This window comes from Erythranthe guttata, chromosome 7 (assembly GCF_056151865.1).
Source record: "Erythranthe guttata isolate IM_541 chromosome 7, IM_541, whole genome shotgun sequence".
Classification (NCBI taxonomy): Eukaryota; Viridiplantae; Streptophyta; class Magnoliopsida; order Lamiales; family Phrymaceae; genus Erythranthe; species Erythranthe guttata.
Window position 1 is genome coordinate 538,057 of NC_142539.1, and position 18,390 is coordinate 556,446.

An 18,390-nucleotide genomic window follows, 5' to 3' on the forward strand; every position below is an offset into this window, starting at 1 on the left:
GTGCACAAGATTCTAGTGTAAACCAGATTAAGATGTTTGCCATGCACAAACGCATCATCAATCTATCAACAAAAAGACCTATTTAGGTGGTGTTTGCGAAAGCTTTTTAAAAGTGATTATGAGATTTTTTTTGCTCATAATCTGTTTTCAGGTATTTGTAAAATCAACTTTTGCTTTTACTTCTCTAAAAATAATCTGCTTTAAGCTATTTTTTTAAAAGCACACCTAACCCTACTTTTTCTATTTAAGTTCATTTTCCGGAATAATTACAAATATCCCCAACTTTTAGAAATAAACACTTAAAACTGACTTAACTCACAATCACTAACTTCTGCTTTTAAATAATCATTTGCAAACACCACCTTAGATACCAAGATTTACAATTCATATGCTTCTATCCTAATGGTTTCGTTATCGCTCGATCTTGCATTTCTTACCCCATTTCATCGTCCGGATGGAGAAGTTCGTCATACTCCAGCTGCAAAGAAACAACACCTAATCACTATCGGACATTTTTTTAAATTACCGACAAAAGAAACAGAAATAACGAAGATAAATTGAAGAAATATCAAACCTTTGCTTTACTGTGTTCTAATTTCATCCTTCTATACTCTTCCTGCGCCTGCTTCGAACGAAACATAGCCTGCACCCTCACAACAGATCTCTCAACACGATCCTCAGCTTGTTTTCTGCTAGCTCTGAAGAATTCTTCTTCCACAACTTCAACCTCTTGATTTGGATCAATGACAGCTGTCTCGGGTTGGACCTGAAGCCCGCGGAAGCCTTTCCTCTTCAGACGCCACCGAAGTACTGCTTTCTCGAGTACCCCGACTGACCAAACGATTTGCCGATAATGCCTCCTCACTTGAAAACCTCTAAAATGAGCCTGCAGAAAAATCAAATTTTAATTGATATTTATCGGTATTGCATTGAATCCATATACCATGGATTTGATCGATAATGTACTCTACTCTGTCTCTCTAACCATGGATTTTTACTCTTCAATTCGAACAATAATAATAGAAAATAATCCACTTACTTGAATTTTGATGGCCTGACGACGCATGTTCAGGAAATCCTTGCGAATCTTCCACGTACGGAATCTATATTGGATTCTAGCAGCAGCAGCCAACTTTTTATGTGTCTCGTATTTGCGAAAAGCATGCTGGATCTTCATCGCTGCAACAATATTACGTGCTTCAATCTCCGGATTAGATGACTCAACGGCTTGTTTGCGTATTTTGAATGAGTGCTCCCTGAATGCAGCGTTTATACGTGCAGCTGCATCAGCAGCTGTTCTATAAGCTATAAGAGTGTCTTTAAGGTACAACTCTTCCTCAGTGAAATTTTCAGGATTTATGGGCTCGTTCGAGGAAGTTTGGAGGGACCCACTAACATTTCCAGCCACTGTCATTTCTTTGAATTGTTCGACTAAAGCCTTCTCGGCAAGATAAGCTGCCAACCCATCGTAACCGTTTGTAGAAGCAAGATCGGCAGCATTGCATCCACCAGGGTTCTGTGAGGTTGGATCTGTGACTAAGTTTGGCTTTGCCCCAGCAGATAAAAGTGTCGCCACCATTTTCTCCCTGAAATATTGAGAACTTTATAACAGCATAAATATTTGACTCGTTCAAGTTAGTGATAAAAAAATGTTTATGCTAGAAATGTTGATACTTCTACTTATTGTTCTTATATTATGTAACGCGGCAAATCAGCAAATCCAAAAAATCAAGTTGACATAAACCCCAATATATATAAGCAGCATTCTGTACCTTCCATAATACGCAGCCCAATGTAGAGCTGTCCATCCATGTTTGTCTCGATAATCCAATGATAAGCCAGACCATGAAAACGGGTAAACCGCCCATGTATAACCTAGGATGGCACACAAATGAATTACACCTTGACCTTGTTCATCGCGCTCAGAAATTTTAAACCCCGCTGCCACTTTTTCTAGCAACCATTCCAGTAGCCTATTATGTAAAGTTAGTTCAAACAATTGATCTTTTGCCTGGGGAAAAGACATTTGCCGTTCTTCGATCATTTTGCTCAAAAACACCCAACCATTAGAGATGTGTGAAGTTTTTTGAGCAAAAGCTTTGGCTTCCTTCAAAGCAGTTTGGGATATTTTAGTGTTATAAATACTCAGCCCCTTTGCTGATGAAAACAATAAATGAGCAAGCCTCAGCTGAAGTTGAAATTCTTTCCAATCAGTCTTATTTTCAAAAGAAACCATACGATTGGGCTGCACAGGAGCACGGAATTCAAAAGTTAGGACTTGGCTGATTGGTTTATGCCCATCAAATGTCATATAGAGATTCACTGATCCAGGAGTTTGAGGCGGAATTAGACAGCGAAATACTCCTCCTTGGACAATTTCTAGTGGAAAAATAGAATCTCCACATGCAAGATACAATTTGGAGTCTGTCCGAGGTAGCTGTCCTTCACTAAAAAACCCAATTACCAAGATCTGCATACCAATCACAAGTCAATAAGTTGTTATCTAAAACAATTGTCTATTAACCCACCCATCCCAATTTCACATCCAAGTGGATTAATGATATTGCATAATTTCTTAATTTTTTAGCAGAAATATAAGTTCAAAAGGTCAAAAAAAAAATATGCCAAGTGCTAAACAAGACTCTTTTTTCTGTTTCCTTTTAGTGTAACAAGGAGAGTAAGCTCATTAATCTGATCTGAAGAAGGCAGAAGGCATTTCTATTACTGGCAGACTTCCATGCTGGAAATAACTAATGTAATATATTTTCATTTTTTAACATTTTCCCCAATGTTTATTTAGTGCCGTAATTGCCACGCTCCAAAACAGCTACTTTCCTTTCTGCCCTGCATCTAAATTATTGGAGAACTGTCCCACTTCATTATCGAAGACTAGCATGTAAACCAGTTCGAATTTTCATATATGAATTATTGCAAGTATACGAAGAAAAGAACCTTAGTTTCTTCCGTTGAAAGAGCCGATGCAGGAGAGATATCTGTTATGTTGAATATCTGCCCGGGTGGAGATGGTTGATGATTATCAATTGTCTGATATGAGAAAGACTGATGTCCATTTAAAACTGATGATTCCAGTTCTTGATCAACCAATGATTCCAGAGAATTGTCAATCTCATATGTCGCCCACCTTCCAAAACTATCCTGTGCTTGCAAACCATCTTTGGCCGAACTATATGAAGAACTAGCTCCTCTTAATGTACCAAGTCCAGAAATCATAGTTTCCGAATGTACATTCATCTCATGTCCCACGGTCTGGTATGATAAGTTGTTGGAATTTTTATGGTTCGTCGAATTACTCTTGGCAACTTGTTCATAGAAACTGTTCCCGGAACTTTGCGGTGTTACCTTACTAGTTGATACAGCATCATCCTGTAATCAAAAAGGTTATTAGTAATTCTTAATCAACAAAAGCAGAGATCAAGCAGTTCATTCCAAAAAAAAGGAGAGTAGCTAAGCAACACCTATGTCATTATGTCTTAATTTATTTGCATTTTGAGCTGCAATACCAATCTAATAGGGAAAATTTGAATTATGTTTAGTGAAGTGTGGGTGGAGAAGGAGACATCTCCACTAAACCAAAACCCCTAAAGATCAATTCAAGCAAGAAAAGACATGTAAAACTGGAGAAAATGATGAAAATCCCTACATAATTACGACATGCTTGTGCAAAAGCAAAAAAGCATTCACATTGTTATACGTCATTTTGCAAAGGGAGCTATTATGTATCATGCATTCATGCCTATCCATACATACAAAGTTCACATATTCAGTTCTCATATTGACTGAATGAATGTCATCATCTGCACATACTTAGACCAAACATGTAATAATATGAATCCTGTGAATCATTTTCTTTTTTCTTCTTTAAAAATGGAATCTGCAAGTACAACGGAGTACTATCCTTATCAAGTATAAACAAATAAAAGGGCTAGACCCTTCGTTTGAGACATGCAACTGAAAAAAAGATGAACAAGAATACAAGGCAGTAATTTAAGTTCATAGTTCCAAAGAGATAGTTAACAACCAGGTCAACTTACATTAGTTCTGTTATTGCTCGTCTGATATTGATTTGCCAATTCAAATCCTGCAAATTGTACTGCAACAAAAAATTGCACGCATCGAAAGATTTAAAATGGTCAATTTCTTGAGAACATAAACACAAGGGTTCTACCTTCTTCTGGTGAATTCAGCTTGTCGAGATCATCTGGCACCACAAGTTCATCCCATTCAAGCGTATTTATTTCATGAAGTGTCTGTTGGTGATTTTTAATGGTCATACTGTCATTACGCTCTGGAAAATCATAGAGAAGAGAGGACTTGAGTATTAGCCACGCCACCAGGAAATTCACATCAAATCCTTTGGCTAAATTTTTTTAATTTAATGTAATCTTCAAGTGGACTAATTAAACCTATCTAACTTGTAAACCAAATTAACTCAGCAAAACTTCTAATTACCTAAAGGTGACATGCTGCTGCCATAATTTACTTGGTGTCCTGCAGAATCAGATTCTTCTGACAAAGGCCAAGAAGCAGACGGGTCAGAGACAGCGGGACTGGAGTTAGAATTTACCGGTGTGGCTGGGGAGCCCTGCAACTGCAGAAAAAGTCAACAAAAGTCAACTGCAGAAATATGTTACCTTCAAAATGCACTACCATACATATTTCGCAAGAATACAGATGTTAGTATATAAATAAGACGAGGGGAATGAGGAAAAAAACAAACCTCTTGAGTTTCACGATAGTGCACAAGGACAATATGTTCCAGGGACCTGCAATAGATGTAGGAACTAATGAAATTCATATTCATAGAAGACACCATCAACTCAATGCCCAAAGAAATAACTAATAAGAACCAAGAGGGTTAGGTGGACATCTAGAGTCATACAGGGTTTAATACGTACTTATCAAGTAGCCAGTAACATCTCCGAACAAAAGTTGGGCTGTCTTCCCCATGTGCATAGTATACATGAATTCTTTCCTCGTTGCCAACCTATATTACAAACAATAGAATTCTTGCACGTCATTACACAACCTAAATAAGTGGCAAATTCTAAATATCAAGCCGCGCACCAATCCTCTAGTTGCAGAAGAATCAATCATCACAGACAATAAAAAAGGGAATACATAAAAGGGCAATGATGTGAAATGCTCCGCAGGAGATACATGCATAAAGACTTGCACTCAAATTTCAGCACAAACCACAAATAAGATAGCCAATTTATGCTGTCTATGACATGTCAATGCAAATTGTGAACGTACTTTTAAGTGTTCGTGAGCTTCTTTAACAGTTTTTCCATCTTTTTTCTTCTTCCAGTTGTGGCCATCTTTCCGGAAATTCCGGAGCATCTTACGGTCAAACAACACAATTGTACCACCTGTTTCACCATTATATAATCCAAATTAGTTCGTAAGACCACAATATTCTTCCAGAAGCCATTTCATCTCACATTTAAACGTGTAGATGGAAGAATTCCATTTTTAAATCTGAATTTCAGCAAATTACAAATGTTGAAGAACCGTGTAAACATACACATGTATTACTTTTTGGCAAGTTCTTAGGTTTGACATGGACAGTGAAATGCTTGTGGTTACAGAGTACGGCGTGAATCTCGTTTGGTCTGAGCCATCTTGACTTAGCTTCCTCCAACATAGCGACAACTTCCAAATCTGTCCATGCGACAAGGTCCGTTTTACGTTTTTGCGAAACATTAGAAAGAAACATAAACACATACACATACACACTCTGCTTGCAATGATGATTTCTTATTAAGAAGCACAACAATACAAAGTCACACACAGAAACCTGCAAGCAAAATCGGTATATATTGACAAAAAAACAAAAAAAGCCTAAATAATCAAAAAGTTATATCACAAATTGGAAAAGTATTTCCCACTGCAAATTATCCATTCACTTCATTCCTAATCCAGACAATCAAACCAAACATCAATAATTAACCCCAAAAAAGGAAATTAACATGTTCTAAAGAGCAAAAAAAACCCTAAAATTCCACCTGTTGACCAACCGACAACAACTAAACAACGAACTACCAAAATTTCACGCAATATTTAAAAACTAAAATTCACAAAAAAATTCTTCCAAGCCAAAAAGTACCTTCCATGGTGCGGAATCCATGAATCTCCGACCCAACGAGTCGACCCGGTAGAGTGTTAATCTCCATCAATCGATCATTCGACACAAAAAACACTGTAAATTCCTGATTAAACCGATTGTACTCAATCTCATGCAGCTAATCAACAATCAGGTAAACCGTTCGTATTTCTTTTTTTCTTTTTTGCCGTTTATATATTAATCCGGCGGAAAAACGTAAAGTGAGAACAGAAACAAAGATGAACAAGGGTGAGTCAAAACAGTGGGGCTCGCTGCTTTTGAGAGTGACCGATCAATGGCGAGCAGCGATTGGAAATGTGTCCGTACCTTTTCAGCTGTATAATTGCAAATTTTACGTTTTTGTGTTTTTCAATTGTCTTATATACATTCATTTGTCTTTTTTTTATTGGAAAAAAAAGAGATATATATATATATATATAAACAAAAAATAAAATAATAAAAAAATCAAGACATCGAGAAAACAGAGTCCACGACGCCAGCCACAATTTTTTTAATTATTTTATTTTATTAATAACTATTTAAACTGGGAGTGGTGACTATTTTGTAATTTTCAAACTTAGATCAAACGGTGTTAAGGTCAAATGTCTGAAAACTAACGGCGAGGGCCACATTGAGACAATTTTTCAAGTACATGGGTGCAAATCGATGCAATTGAGAGTAGAAAAAAGTAAAATGATATCGAGCCAAAGTACAAGGGGGCAAATCGATGAATTGAGAGTAGAATGGGGTAAAGTGATATCGAACCAAAGTACAAGGGGACAAATCGATGAATTGAGAGTATAATGGGTAAAGTGATATCGAACCAAATTACAAAGTGGCAAATCGATGCAATTGAGAGTACAAGGGGGTAAAGTGATATCCAACCAAAATACAAGGGGGGAAAGTGGAATTTACCCTATTTTTTCAGTAATAATGAAACTCGTGTCGGCGGTCGAGCTTGTCACTTATGATTAGCTTAGTGTAGTTTACGCCTCTCGTATAATTTGTAAGTTATTATACGAGAGTGTAGGTTTATCGGGTACAGCTATATGGTTGGCTGCGAATTTATTTTATTATTATAAGAAAAAATAGGATTATAATTTGATTATCTTTATCAGTTTCATTGTCACTATCTGCTAACACTCATCAATTAGAATTTAATCAGTTAGTTTATAACAAAAGATTCTTATAGGCATTATTGAATTAATAAAAAATGAAAGGATAAAATCGGACAGGTCAAAAGTAAGGTCCAATTCATTAAAGTCTTTAATTAATTGAGATGACCAATAAAGTGAGACATATTTTTATTTTTGACTTTTTATTTTCATTTTTTAAAGAAGAAAGCCTTGTCAACCACATATTCTGACGGGATAAAACTACACTCTCGTATCATAGTTTACAAATCACACTAGAACGGTATACCAGACTAACTATGTGTGATAAGTTTAACCTAACGACTGTTGACGAGGTGATTCGAACCTTGATCAAGTGACTCATAATTACTTGTTTCAACCGTTAAATCATCGCTTACGCGATTATTTTGACTAATTTATCAATTAAGCAAAGTGGTTGGGCTATCAAATTTGAAGGCAAATTTTCATCTTTTTTGGGTCCATTTTTAGAGGACAAGCTAATCAATGATTGGGCTATCAATCAGCCCAAAATTGAATGGACTATTTTTCGTCCTTTCATTCATTTATTTCCTTAAAACAAATTCTTTTAATCGAATATTCCAACCAATTTATTTTGATTTTGTACTTTTCGATTTTGTACGTCGTACACTATATGTTCATTTTCACTATTTCGAAAACTTTTTTTATTATCAAATAATATTTACTTTCACGATGAATATCCCATGCATTACATGTAAATAAAAATAATTTATTGCCTTACTAAAATTTATTGTGCCAAATTTTCAAAAAAAAATCACAACAAAATTCAGGTCAATAATCATTATCGTTTCCGGTCCATCCACGGAGGATTGATTTCTCCAATCCATTTTATTATTTTATTAATATATATATATATATATATAGAGAGAGAGAGAGAGAGAGATTGAAAGAGAGAATTCAAATAAATAAATATTATTTTATTCACGCCTTTGATTCCGTTCTGTTTTTGTCAACTATGGAGAAGTAATCCACACACACAAGCACACCATCATACACACACAGAAGAGCCACCTTCTTCTTCATCAATCATCATCACACATGGGTGTTGTAGAGAGAGATATAGACGATCTGCCGAAGAATCCGGCGAACTACACGGCGCTCACGCCGCTCGGTTTCCTGGAGCGGGCCGCGCTGATTCACCCGACCCGGAAATCCGTGGTCCATGGCTCCGTCGCTTACACGTGGCAGCAGACTTACCGCCGTTGCCGCCAGCTTGCTTCCGCTCTCACTAGGCGGGGCGTCACCTTTGGCAGCACCGTGAGTGGCGTTTTCAATTTTTTTTTTTTTTTTTTTTTTTATTTCTCGAATTAATGCGGTGTTATTTTTGTTGCTTGTTTTTTGGATTTGAAATTGGTGACCTTATTCATTTTACTTAGATTGTTTGTTTGTTTGTGTGTTTCCATTGAAATTGCTTGATATATGCACGTTTGTGTATTGTGGATTTTGGTATCGAAACCGATTAGCTATTAATAATTTTGTTTTGGATGGAAATGGAGGTTAATAATCTAGAGAATCAGATGAAAGGGAAGATGATTGAGTGGCGTATATCGTTCGATTGAACTCGGAATCTTCGGTTTTCGAATTAGCAGTATTTTTACCAAGCAGGGGAACATTTAGTAATTATTATTATCAGCTCCTTTGAAGTAATTTGTGCGATGGTTAATCGAAAATTTTAGGAATCAGTAAATCCTTGCTATGTGCTGTTATTCAATCAATCTTGATTATAATCTTTGGAATCGGTAATGATTATGTAATAGATCGGTTCTCTGTCGAAATAAAAGGATAAAAAGGAAAACTCTTAGGAGTTAAATCTGTACTTTACTATCAAAACGATGCACCTTGTAGAAGTTGAATTCAACGAGTCAAAACATGTATATGTACAAAAATCGCTTTGAGACTTCGTTCTTTATCGAGTGTTTATTTTACAGTGTGAATGACAATTTTAAAAATGAAGAACTGAAATTGTTACTTGGTTTCTTTCTCTACGAGTTTACTGTTCAACTCGTGTATGTATGTTAGTAAAAAAAACTATAGCTACAACTAATTCGAGTGCCACTAGCAACTCGCGATATGAACTTACACTGAGTCTTGTACACATAATCCATTCTGCGTGTATGTAAAATGTATACACGAAGCTATAACAATTACCTCTGTAACAACAGGTGGCAGTCATTGCACCAAACATTCCAGCCATGTACGAGGCTCATTTCGGTGTTCCGATGTCCGGTGCTGTACTAAACGCCGTCAATGTTCGTCTCAACGCGCAGACAATTGCTTTTCTTTTAGGACACTCACAATCTGCAGTGATTATGGTTGACCAAGAGTTCTACACTTTGGCAGAGGAATCTCTCAAGATTATGTCGGAAAACAGCAAAGAGAAATTCAACCCTCCGATTTTAATCGTGATTGCAGATGAAATCTGCGATCCAAAATCACTTCAATACGCACTGCAGAGAGGGGCCGTTGAATATGAGAAGTTTCTAGAAAGTGGTGACCCGGATTTCGAATGGAAGCCGCCACAAGATGAGTGGCATAGCATTACTTTGGGTTATACTTCCGGTACGACAGCTAGCCCTAAGGGGGTGGTTTTGCACCATCGGGGGGCTTATTTAATGGCTCTGAGTAATGCTGTAGTATGGGGAATGAAAGAAGGAGCTGTTTATCTTTGGACTTTGCCTATGTTCCATTGTAATGGCTGGTGTTTCACTTGGACTCTTGCAGCACTTTGTGGTACCAGCATATGCCTTAGACAGGTAAGATTTACGTTTTCTTTTAAACAAATTGGAATTTGCCTTTTAATTGGAACGAAATTCTGAATTCCACTGGTTCCGATTTGAACATTTTCAATTTTGGAACAACATTTTTCATTCCGAATCCCGAAAGTTCCGATTTCCGATTTTTTTCGATCTCTTTGGAACAAAATTGGAATACATATTAGATTATGATTTTCGATTCATTTTAATTTCCGGAAATATTTTCAACAAAATTCAACTTGTTTCTGGAAATTACACTTATAATATCAGTATAATTATGTATTTTATATTATAGGTTGTAAAAATTGGAAAATCCGAAAAATTTCCGATTGCGGAACAAGTTTTTCACACCAATTTTAGAGAATTCCTGATTTTCTCGATTTGTTTTGGAACGGATCTGGAATTAGTTTCTCACTCCCGAAAAAAAAATTGATTTTTATTCGGAAACTCCTAATCCTTATCTCTAATCCGTCCAATTTCCAGGCACAATTATAGTTGGTTTCTTAATCCATTATGTACTTTTAACTCATTCCATTTTTTCAGGTCACAGCTAAAGCTGTTTACTCAGCAATAGCCAATCAAGAAGTAACCCATTTCTGCGCGGCACCAATCGTCCTCAACACAATAGTAAATGCCCCCAAAAATGAGACCATTCTACCCCTCCCTCGCACAGTCCACGTAATGACAGCTGGCGCCGCTCCGCCCCCTTCAGTACTCTCCGCCATGTCCAAACAAGGCTTCCGAGTCACACACACCTACGGCCTCTCCGAAACTTTCGGACCCTCGACTATTTGTGCATGGAAGCCCGAGTGGGACCGACTCCCGCCCGAAACCCAAGCCCGTTTAAATGCCCGACAAGGTGTCCGCTACACAGCCCTCGAGGGCTTGGAAGTTGTAAATCCCCAAAACATGACACCTGTCCCTTCGGACGGAAAAACGGTCGGAGAAATTGTGTTCAGAGGAAATGCCGTAATGAAGGGGTATTTAAAAAACCCTAAAGCGAATAAGGAAGCTTTTGCGAACGGATGGTTTCATTCGGGTGATCTTGGCGTGAAGCATGAAGATGGCTACATCGAGATCAAGGATAGATCGAAGGATATTATTATATCCGGTGGTGAGAATATAAGTAGCGTTGAGGTGGAGAATATTCTCTACCAGCACCCTGCTATATTCGAAGTTTCGGTTGTGGCTAGGGCGGACGAGAAATGGGGTGAATCGCCTTGCGCGTTTGTGACTTTGAAGGCGGGTATTGATGAGTCTAGTGGGTCCCGTGTGGCCGAAGATATAATGAGGTTTAGTCGGTCGAAAATGCCGGCTTATTGGGTACCGAAATCGGTGGTTTTTGGTCCGTTGCCTAAAACTGCTACCGGGAAGATACAGAAGAATTTGTTGAGGGAGAAAGCGAAGGAATTGGGGCCCGTTAAGATGAGTAGGCTATAAAAAACACGCACGCATACATGTGGGTGTGTGTAGATGAATTTTATAGAGTGTAACATGCATTAATATATATTGTACCATTGTAATATCTTGTGTTAAACCCTCTATTTAATGTTAATGGGACCGTGTTCGTGTTAAGTTTTATTGAATCCATCTTTGCAAGTTGAGGATGTGATATGTTTTATTTTCTCGGACGTGATAAATGTCGTTTGAGTTTTAATATTATCGTTTCAACTTTAAAAGTGATTTTCACCATTTTTTAGTTTGAATTTAGGAAAATCCAAAATACGGAATTTGTAGTTCTTTGAGTTGGCTTCCTAATCCAAATTGAATCATCGAGATTGGAAGTTGCACGAAAAAAGACATGTATGAATCAATGAATACTGTCCACAACTTTGATATTTTCAGTTATCTAAAATTTAAAATGTAACTAATTCATGCATAATTTTGTCACCCGACATTCAGTCCCCCTGATTCAAGTTGAATTATTAGTAACTCAAATGACTACATATTCGCGCTTCAAATTTTCCCAAAATCAAACTAAAAGAGGATCAAAATCACGTTTGAAGCTAAAACAGTATTATTAAAATTGAAACGACGTTTATCACACGCCATTGCAAAGCACATTTTTATCAAAGATGTATAGTGGATTGCCCAACAGAATGAACTGCCAATTGCCCCATACCATTCATTCATTCATATATAAATTTTATGAGTGGAGAATCCAAACAAGAAAATATTATGCCCCATGAAATAGTGAATGCAAAGGGATAACATTTGTTGGCAATATTATCCACCTCGACATAAAGATAATATTTTCTTGAAAAAGGGATAAGAATATTTAATTTATATCCAATCAATAAACCCACAAAGAAAATTATGAATTTATATATCTAATTCATCAAATCCTAAAGTAGTTCTCATTTTCATCTTGACCACCTTCACATTAAAGAGTAGGGCCTTTCTATCATCAATTATCCAGTTTAGGACAGTTTGGATATACAATTGCTCATTTGCCACGTCACCAAATTAAAATATTATTTTTTTATAATTTATTTAATAGCTATAAAAATCATATTCGGGCTGAATTTATTTTGTGATTGGTCATTTTTGTTAGAATTAAAGAAAAAATAGTTGGAGAAAATTTGACACTCAAAGAGAGTTGGATGATCCAATAAGATCAGTTGAAACAGAATATACTCAAAGACAAAACTCTTCCGTTAAATCTGTTTCATGAATGTTTCGTGCAAGATCATCAACAACTCATGATTTTTTTTTATTAATTAATTAATTTATTTATTTATGAAGAAGTAATCTTCAATAAAAAAATATATAAAAAAAAAAAAAAAAGAATTTTATGTTTTTTAGGGCTTGGAATATTGTACCTTGTAATAAGACAACAATATTCACGTTTTTACTAGTTCACGTGAGATTTATCAAGAGCTCTTGATACATCACCTTTTTTTTTTCTGTATAAAATTTATTACTACATCGGATTTTGTGTTGTTTTGTGATTTATATATTTGTTTCTTTTGTGAATTGAGTAAATCTACGCTTCTGTACGTACAGTAGCTTTCAAATCATAATAGAGACGTAAACTATACTAGACTAATTAATCGTATCAATGAGATTAAAACTTTGATCAATTAACGCAACTCATTTTAGTAGAATTTATTTTCAGGATAAGGTGTTCAAGGGTAAAGTATAATTTGAGACAATTAATTATATATTTGATCATGTAGTCAAAACAATTAGTTTCACTAATTAATGTTATAGGAAGCTAAAAGATTGTAACAATTATTTGTGTAATAATCCACATATTATTGATATTGCTTTGTTGAACCTTCAAAAGCTAGCTATTCCATACTACTCCTTGTTAGGTTATTGACCAAACATATAGGAAGACCCTACATCCTAAATTAAAAATAATTCAACTAACTTTTGCAAATTAAAAAACATTATGAACATGATACATTTACCATGAATTATTATTCATATTCAACCTATACTTACAAAATAATCTCTCTCTCTCTCTCTCTCTCTCTCTCTCTCTCTCTCTCTCTCTCTCTCTCTCACACACACACACACACTACATGAAGGACGTGGAAATTCAATCATGAACAATATACCCACCATTTGAAGTTACTTGAACACACAATCTCCCTCTATATATATCTACACTTAACCCCGCATTCCCCCCAAAAAAAAAACACACACACACACACCAAAACAAAAAAAAACACTAAAAACACACACTAGTGTGTGTAACCCACATTAACTAACATGGATCACAATCCACTCAAAAAAAACTCATCATACATCCACATCCCACTCCTTCTCCTCCTCCTCCTCGCATTCACCTGCGAATCGCGGGCCCCATTCGCATGCGACCCGAGCAACGGCGTCTCGAAAAACATGCCGTTCTGCAGAGTGTCACTGCACATAAGAGACCGGGTCGGTGACCTGATCGGCCGGTTAACTCTACAAGAGAAAATCCGGTCACTTGTCAACAATGCTGCTCCCGTCGACAGACTCGGCATCAACGGTTACGAGTGGTGGTCGGAGGCACTTCACGGCGTTTCCAACACCGGCCCCGGAGTTAAATTCGGCGGCGAGTTCCCCGGCGCCACCAGCTTCCCCCAAGTTATCACCACCGCCGCTTCCTTTAACTCCTCCTTGTGGGAATCAATTGGCCAGGTCAGATAATATATATAGCAAAATATATAAAGTATTTAATTTCTTTTTTAAAATATTAAATAAATTCTTTTTTGTTGGTGACGGTGTAGACAAAATTAATTAGGAGCAAAAACATTACAAATTCTGAAATTCACGTGTTAGATTTAAGATTTTGGCTCTGGTTAATTACTACTGGTCAGCTAGTAGTCAGAACATAATTTAATAATGATAATAATAATAAATAAAAATAAGGTTGGTAAGTCTTATGATAATTAAATAAATATTTTCTTACATAAAGAAAATAATTTATTTTTTTATAATAAGATGCTTGTGCAAGAATATGACAAAGGGTGCACTATGTTTCTTTCTTGTAATGAAGACAGACATCTTTTGGTCAGATTGAAGTTGCATGTGACTAATGCTATAATAATATAGAAAGTGAAATCGAAGCGATTTTTTTTTCTAGTGCGATTTACACATTGCGTGTGTTATTTGACGAGATTGATTTTTATCCAGTGCACATATACATACATAGTGACATATTATCTTGTAAAAAAAGAAAGCGTGCAGAAGAAAAGCAACATAATATAAGAGGAAATTAATCCATATTGGGATGCATATATATATACATATATACATACATATATACACATATATACATAGATAGATACAATTATTTGCAACTTGCGCATAAGCCTATCTTTTTTGCCCATACCTAAAGAACACTTCTGCATACTCAAATATATATATATAGCATTGGGTGGGGTGGGTGAATGATGGTCCTTTTTTGGAGGTGACAATGCTTTTAATTAATTATTAAGATTAAATAACTATATACTAGAAGAAAAAAAAAATGTTAGATTTAGTTCAAATATTCGAGTTTTGTCCGACTAATTGGACGATATTTCTCTTGGCTCGACTAAACGGCCTATGTGATTTTGAATTGACAAAAAAATCCTCATTTTTTATTACTATAAATCCCTATATATTTTGAATTGATGGGACTTTAGGGGTTGATTTGCCTTTGATTTTTCAATTGCGATGATTTTTTGCTAATAAAAATAACACGGTGGGCTTTTTTGTAATTATGATAAATATAGGGGTGTCCAATGTAATAATAAACTCTAAAATAGACATAGGGAACAAGAGCATTTCCTTTCGGTCTTCTTGTAGCATATTAATTAAATTCAACTACATATTTAGGACCACTTCTATATAAAATCATGGCGTGAAGATAATGAAATTAAAAAATAAAATAAAATTATATTTATATACTAATTAAGTTGCATGTTTGGTAAATGAATTTAATTAGGTGGTATCAGATGAAGCAAGAGCAATGTACAATGGAGGGGTAGCAGGGCTGACATATTGGAGCCCAAATGTGAACATTTTCCGGGACCCACGGTGGGGCCGGGGCCAAGAGACTCCCGGCGAGGACCCCACTTTGGCCGCCAGTTACGCCGCCAGCTACGTGGCGGGGCTGCAGGGCAATGCCGCCGCCGGAAACAGGTTGAAAGTTGCTGCCTGCTGCAAACACTACACTGCCTATGATCTTGATTTTTGGAATGGCATGGACCGCTTCCATTTCAACGCCAAGGTACAATTCCTCCAATTATATTTATCGAAAATTATGGTCAACCCTCTGAGGTAAGGTCAAATTACGAAAAAAACTCTTCTTTCAGTAGGTAAATTTGACACTGTAAGACAATACATAGGTGATGGTGGTTGTAATTACTTAAAATTTGAGGGGTATTTTCGTAATTTAACATTACATCAGGGTGGCCGTAATTTGCCCTTAAATTTCATTCGAATAACATTCTAAAAAAGATTAATTACAAAAAATAATAAGGGTAATATTGTAATTTCGCGTGCAGGTAAGCAAGCAGGATTTGGAGGAAACATACAACGTGCCTTTTAAGGCGTGTGTATTTAAAGGGAAAGTAGCGAGTGTAATGTGCTCATACAATCAGGTCAACGGCATACCCACTTGCGCTGACCCGAGTCTCCTCCGCGACACTATTCGTGGCCAATGGCGCCTAAATGGGTTAGTAAATCGAATCATAATTAGCACTTTCGAAAGAAATCGATAAACATTATTTTTTTCTAATTTTTTCTCATACGGGGATCGAAAAACAGATACATTGTCTCAGATTGCGACTCGGTTGACGTTTTTTATAATAATCAGCATTATACCGCCACACCGGAAGATGCAGCAGCTGCTTCAATTAAAGCAGGTTTAGTACTAATAAACAAATTCACTTAATAAATTAAAATAAAAAAATAATTATTTTTTAATCATTTATATATAAAAGGTAAACAATTATTTAAATGAAGAAAATCAATTTTGAATTATATGATCAAAATATGTTTTTCTTTTCTTTTTTCTTTTTCCACGTGTAGGTTTGGATTTGGACTGTGGGCCCTTCCTAGCAATCCACACAGAGGGAGCAATCCAGAGTGGCAAATTAAGCGAGACAGATGTCGATCGAGCATTGGCCAATTTATTGACGGTCCAGATGCGTTTGGGAATGTTCGACGGCCCAAGACAGCCGTACTCTAATTTGGGCCCAAAAGATGTGTGCACTCTGGCCCATAAACAGCTTGCTCTCGAAGCGGCCCGACAAGGCATCGTTTTGCTCCAAAATCGGAACCGGGCTTTACCGTTGTCCACTAACCGGTGCCGTACCGTTGCAGTGATCGGGCCTAATTCCGATGCCACCGACACGATGATTGGCAATTACGCCGGTAAATCGTGTTTACATTCTATATTACGAGAAATTAAATAATCGAAATTGTTTACTTGTATACATTGTTTAAATTTAATTTTTTTTTAATGATATAGGAGTTCCATGCGACTACACGACTCCATTACAAGGTATATCGAGATACGCCAAGACAATTCACGAAACAGGGTGTATTCCCGTAAGTTGTACCGATAACCGCCAATTCGGGCGGGCGGAGGCCGCAGCTCGTCAAGCCGATGCAACGGTTCTAGTTATGGGCCTTAGCCAATCGATCGAACGTGAAGCCCTAGACAGGACCGGGCTCCTTTTACCGGGCCATCAGCAAGAGCTCGTTTCAAGAGTAGCTAAGGCCTCTAGAGGGCCCGTTATATTGGTCCTAATGTCCGGTGGCCCGATAGATATCTCATTTGCCAAAAACGATCCGAAGATCGCAGCAATTTTATGGGCCGGGTATCCGGGTCAAGCAGGAGGCACTGCAATTGCTGATGTTTTGTTTGGAACTACAAATCCAGGTATATATTTGTCAAAATTGAAATTTATTTTTATCAATTTTAAGAAATTAAATAATTTTTTTATAAATATATTTAGGGGGGAAATTGCCTATGACATGGTACCCACAAGATTATTTAGCAAAGGTGCCCATGAATGATATGACCATGCACGCCGACCCGTCAAGAGGCTATCCGGGTCGGACCTACCGGTTCTACAAGGGCCCGGTTGTCTTTCCATTCGGGTTCGGGCTAAGTTACACTAGCTTTAGGTATAGTTTGGCTCATGGCCCGACAAAAATTTCAGTTCCGTTTACAAGTTCAAAATCTTTCAAGAATGCTACTCTACTAAGCAGAGCAATTAGGGTTTCCCACACGAATTGCGAAACTTTAAACCTAGGAGTGCACGTCGATGTTGAAAATATCGGAGAATTGGATGGGACCCACACGGTGATGGTGTTTGCCTCCGCACCGCCCACCGGAGAAATTGCGCCGGAGAAGAAATTGGTGGCGTTCGAGAAAGTTCATGTGGTGGCTGGAACAAAAGAACGAGTCAGGGTTGACGTTAATACGTGCGATCATTTGAGCATCGTGGACCGATTTGGGATTCGAAGAATTCCGATGGGTGAACATAGTCTTCACTTTGGTGAAGATTTGAAGCATACTATTTTACTCCAAAATTATGTGGAGGAAATCAAGTCTTGATAAATTTAATTAATAGATTGGAATTATCATAATAAATTTGTAGAGAAATAATGTGTTAAAATTGGTACTTATTATTGAAAAGAAATATTAATAAGGAAATATATTTATTTATTTTGGATATTTCTGTATTGGCATCGAATATACTTGTTGGTTTGTACTATATGTATATTCTTATTAGTGATGTTATTAGTAGTGATTTAGTACCTAATTGAGATTAAGCATATAATTAACATCATTGATTGTCACTATCTAGTTATTGGCCGTTGGAGAATGGTCATATATTGACCGGAT

General features: G+C 36.7%; 3 protein-coding genes across 4 annotated transcripts; 2 read left to right on the forward strand and 1 right to left on the reverse strand.

The window, feature by feature from the left end:
- Positions 1–235: 235 nt before the first annotated feature.
- On the reverse strand, positions 236–6,528 carry LOC105949034 (calmodulin-binding transcription activator 5). 2 transcript variants are annotated; one of them, XM_012972306.2, is made up of 13 exons: positions 6,128–6,528; positions 5,557–5,682; positions 5,275–5,390; positions 4,917–5,005; positions 4,739–4,784; positions 4,471–4,609; positions 4,187–4,306; positions 4,053–4,111; positions 2,953–3,384; positions 1,773–2,470; positions 1,040–1,586; positions 575–886; positions 236–478 (listed from the first exon to the last, which is right to left on the reverse strand). In XM_012972306.2, the coding sequence occupies exons 1-13, from the start codon at positions 6,192–6,194 to the stop codon at positions 434–436; spliced, it is 2,796 nt and encodes a 931-aa protein (XP_012827760.2). In that variant the 5' UTR covers positions 6,195–6,528; the 3' UTR covers positions 236–433. The 2 variants fall into 2 exon arrangements, with proteins under 2 accessions (XP_012827760.2, XP_088676611.1); XM_088820485.1 differs by having other exon boundaries at positions 5,546–5,682; positions 6,128–6,524.
- A 1,620-nt stretch (positions 6,529–8,148) lies between these two features.
- On the forward strand, positions 8,149–11,624 carry LOC105949018 (acetate--CoA ligase CCL3). Its single transcript, XM_012972287.2, has 3 exons — positions 8,149–8,553; positions 9,459–10,049; positions 10,593–11,624. The coding sequence occupies exons 1-3, from the start codon at positions 8,335–8,337 to the stop codon at positions 11,487–11,489; spliced, it is 1,707 nt and encodes a 568-aa protein (XP_012827741.2). The 5' UTR covers positions 8,149–8,334; the 3' UTR covers positions 11,490–11,624.
- A 1,865-nt stretch (positions 11,625–13,489) lies between these two features.
- On the forward strand, positions 13,490–18,217 carry BXL1 (beta-xylosidase 1). Its single transcript, XM_088820486.1, has 7 exons — positions 13,490–14,183; positions 15,475–15,759; positions 16,037–16,206; positions 16,299–16,396; positions 16,563–16,907; positions 17,005–17,418; positions 17,495–18,217. Exons 1-7 carry the CDS (start codon positions 13,770–13,772, stop codon positions 18,097–18,099), a joined length of 2,331 nt encoding a protein of 776 aa, XP_088676612.1. The 5' UTR covers positions 13,490–13,769; the 3' UTR covers positions 18,100–18,217.
- Positions 18,218–18,390: the final 173 nt, after the last annotated feature.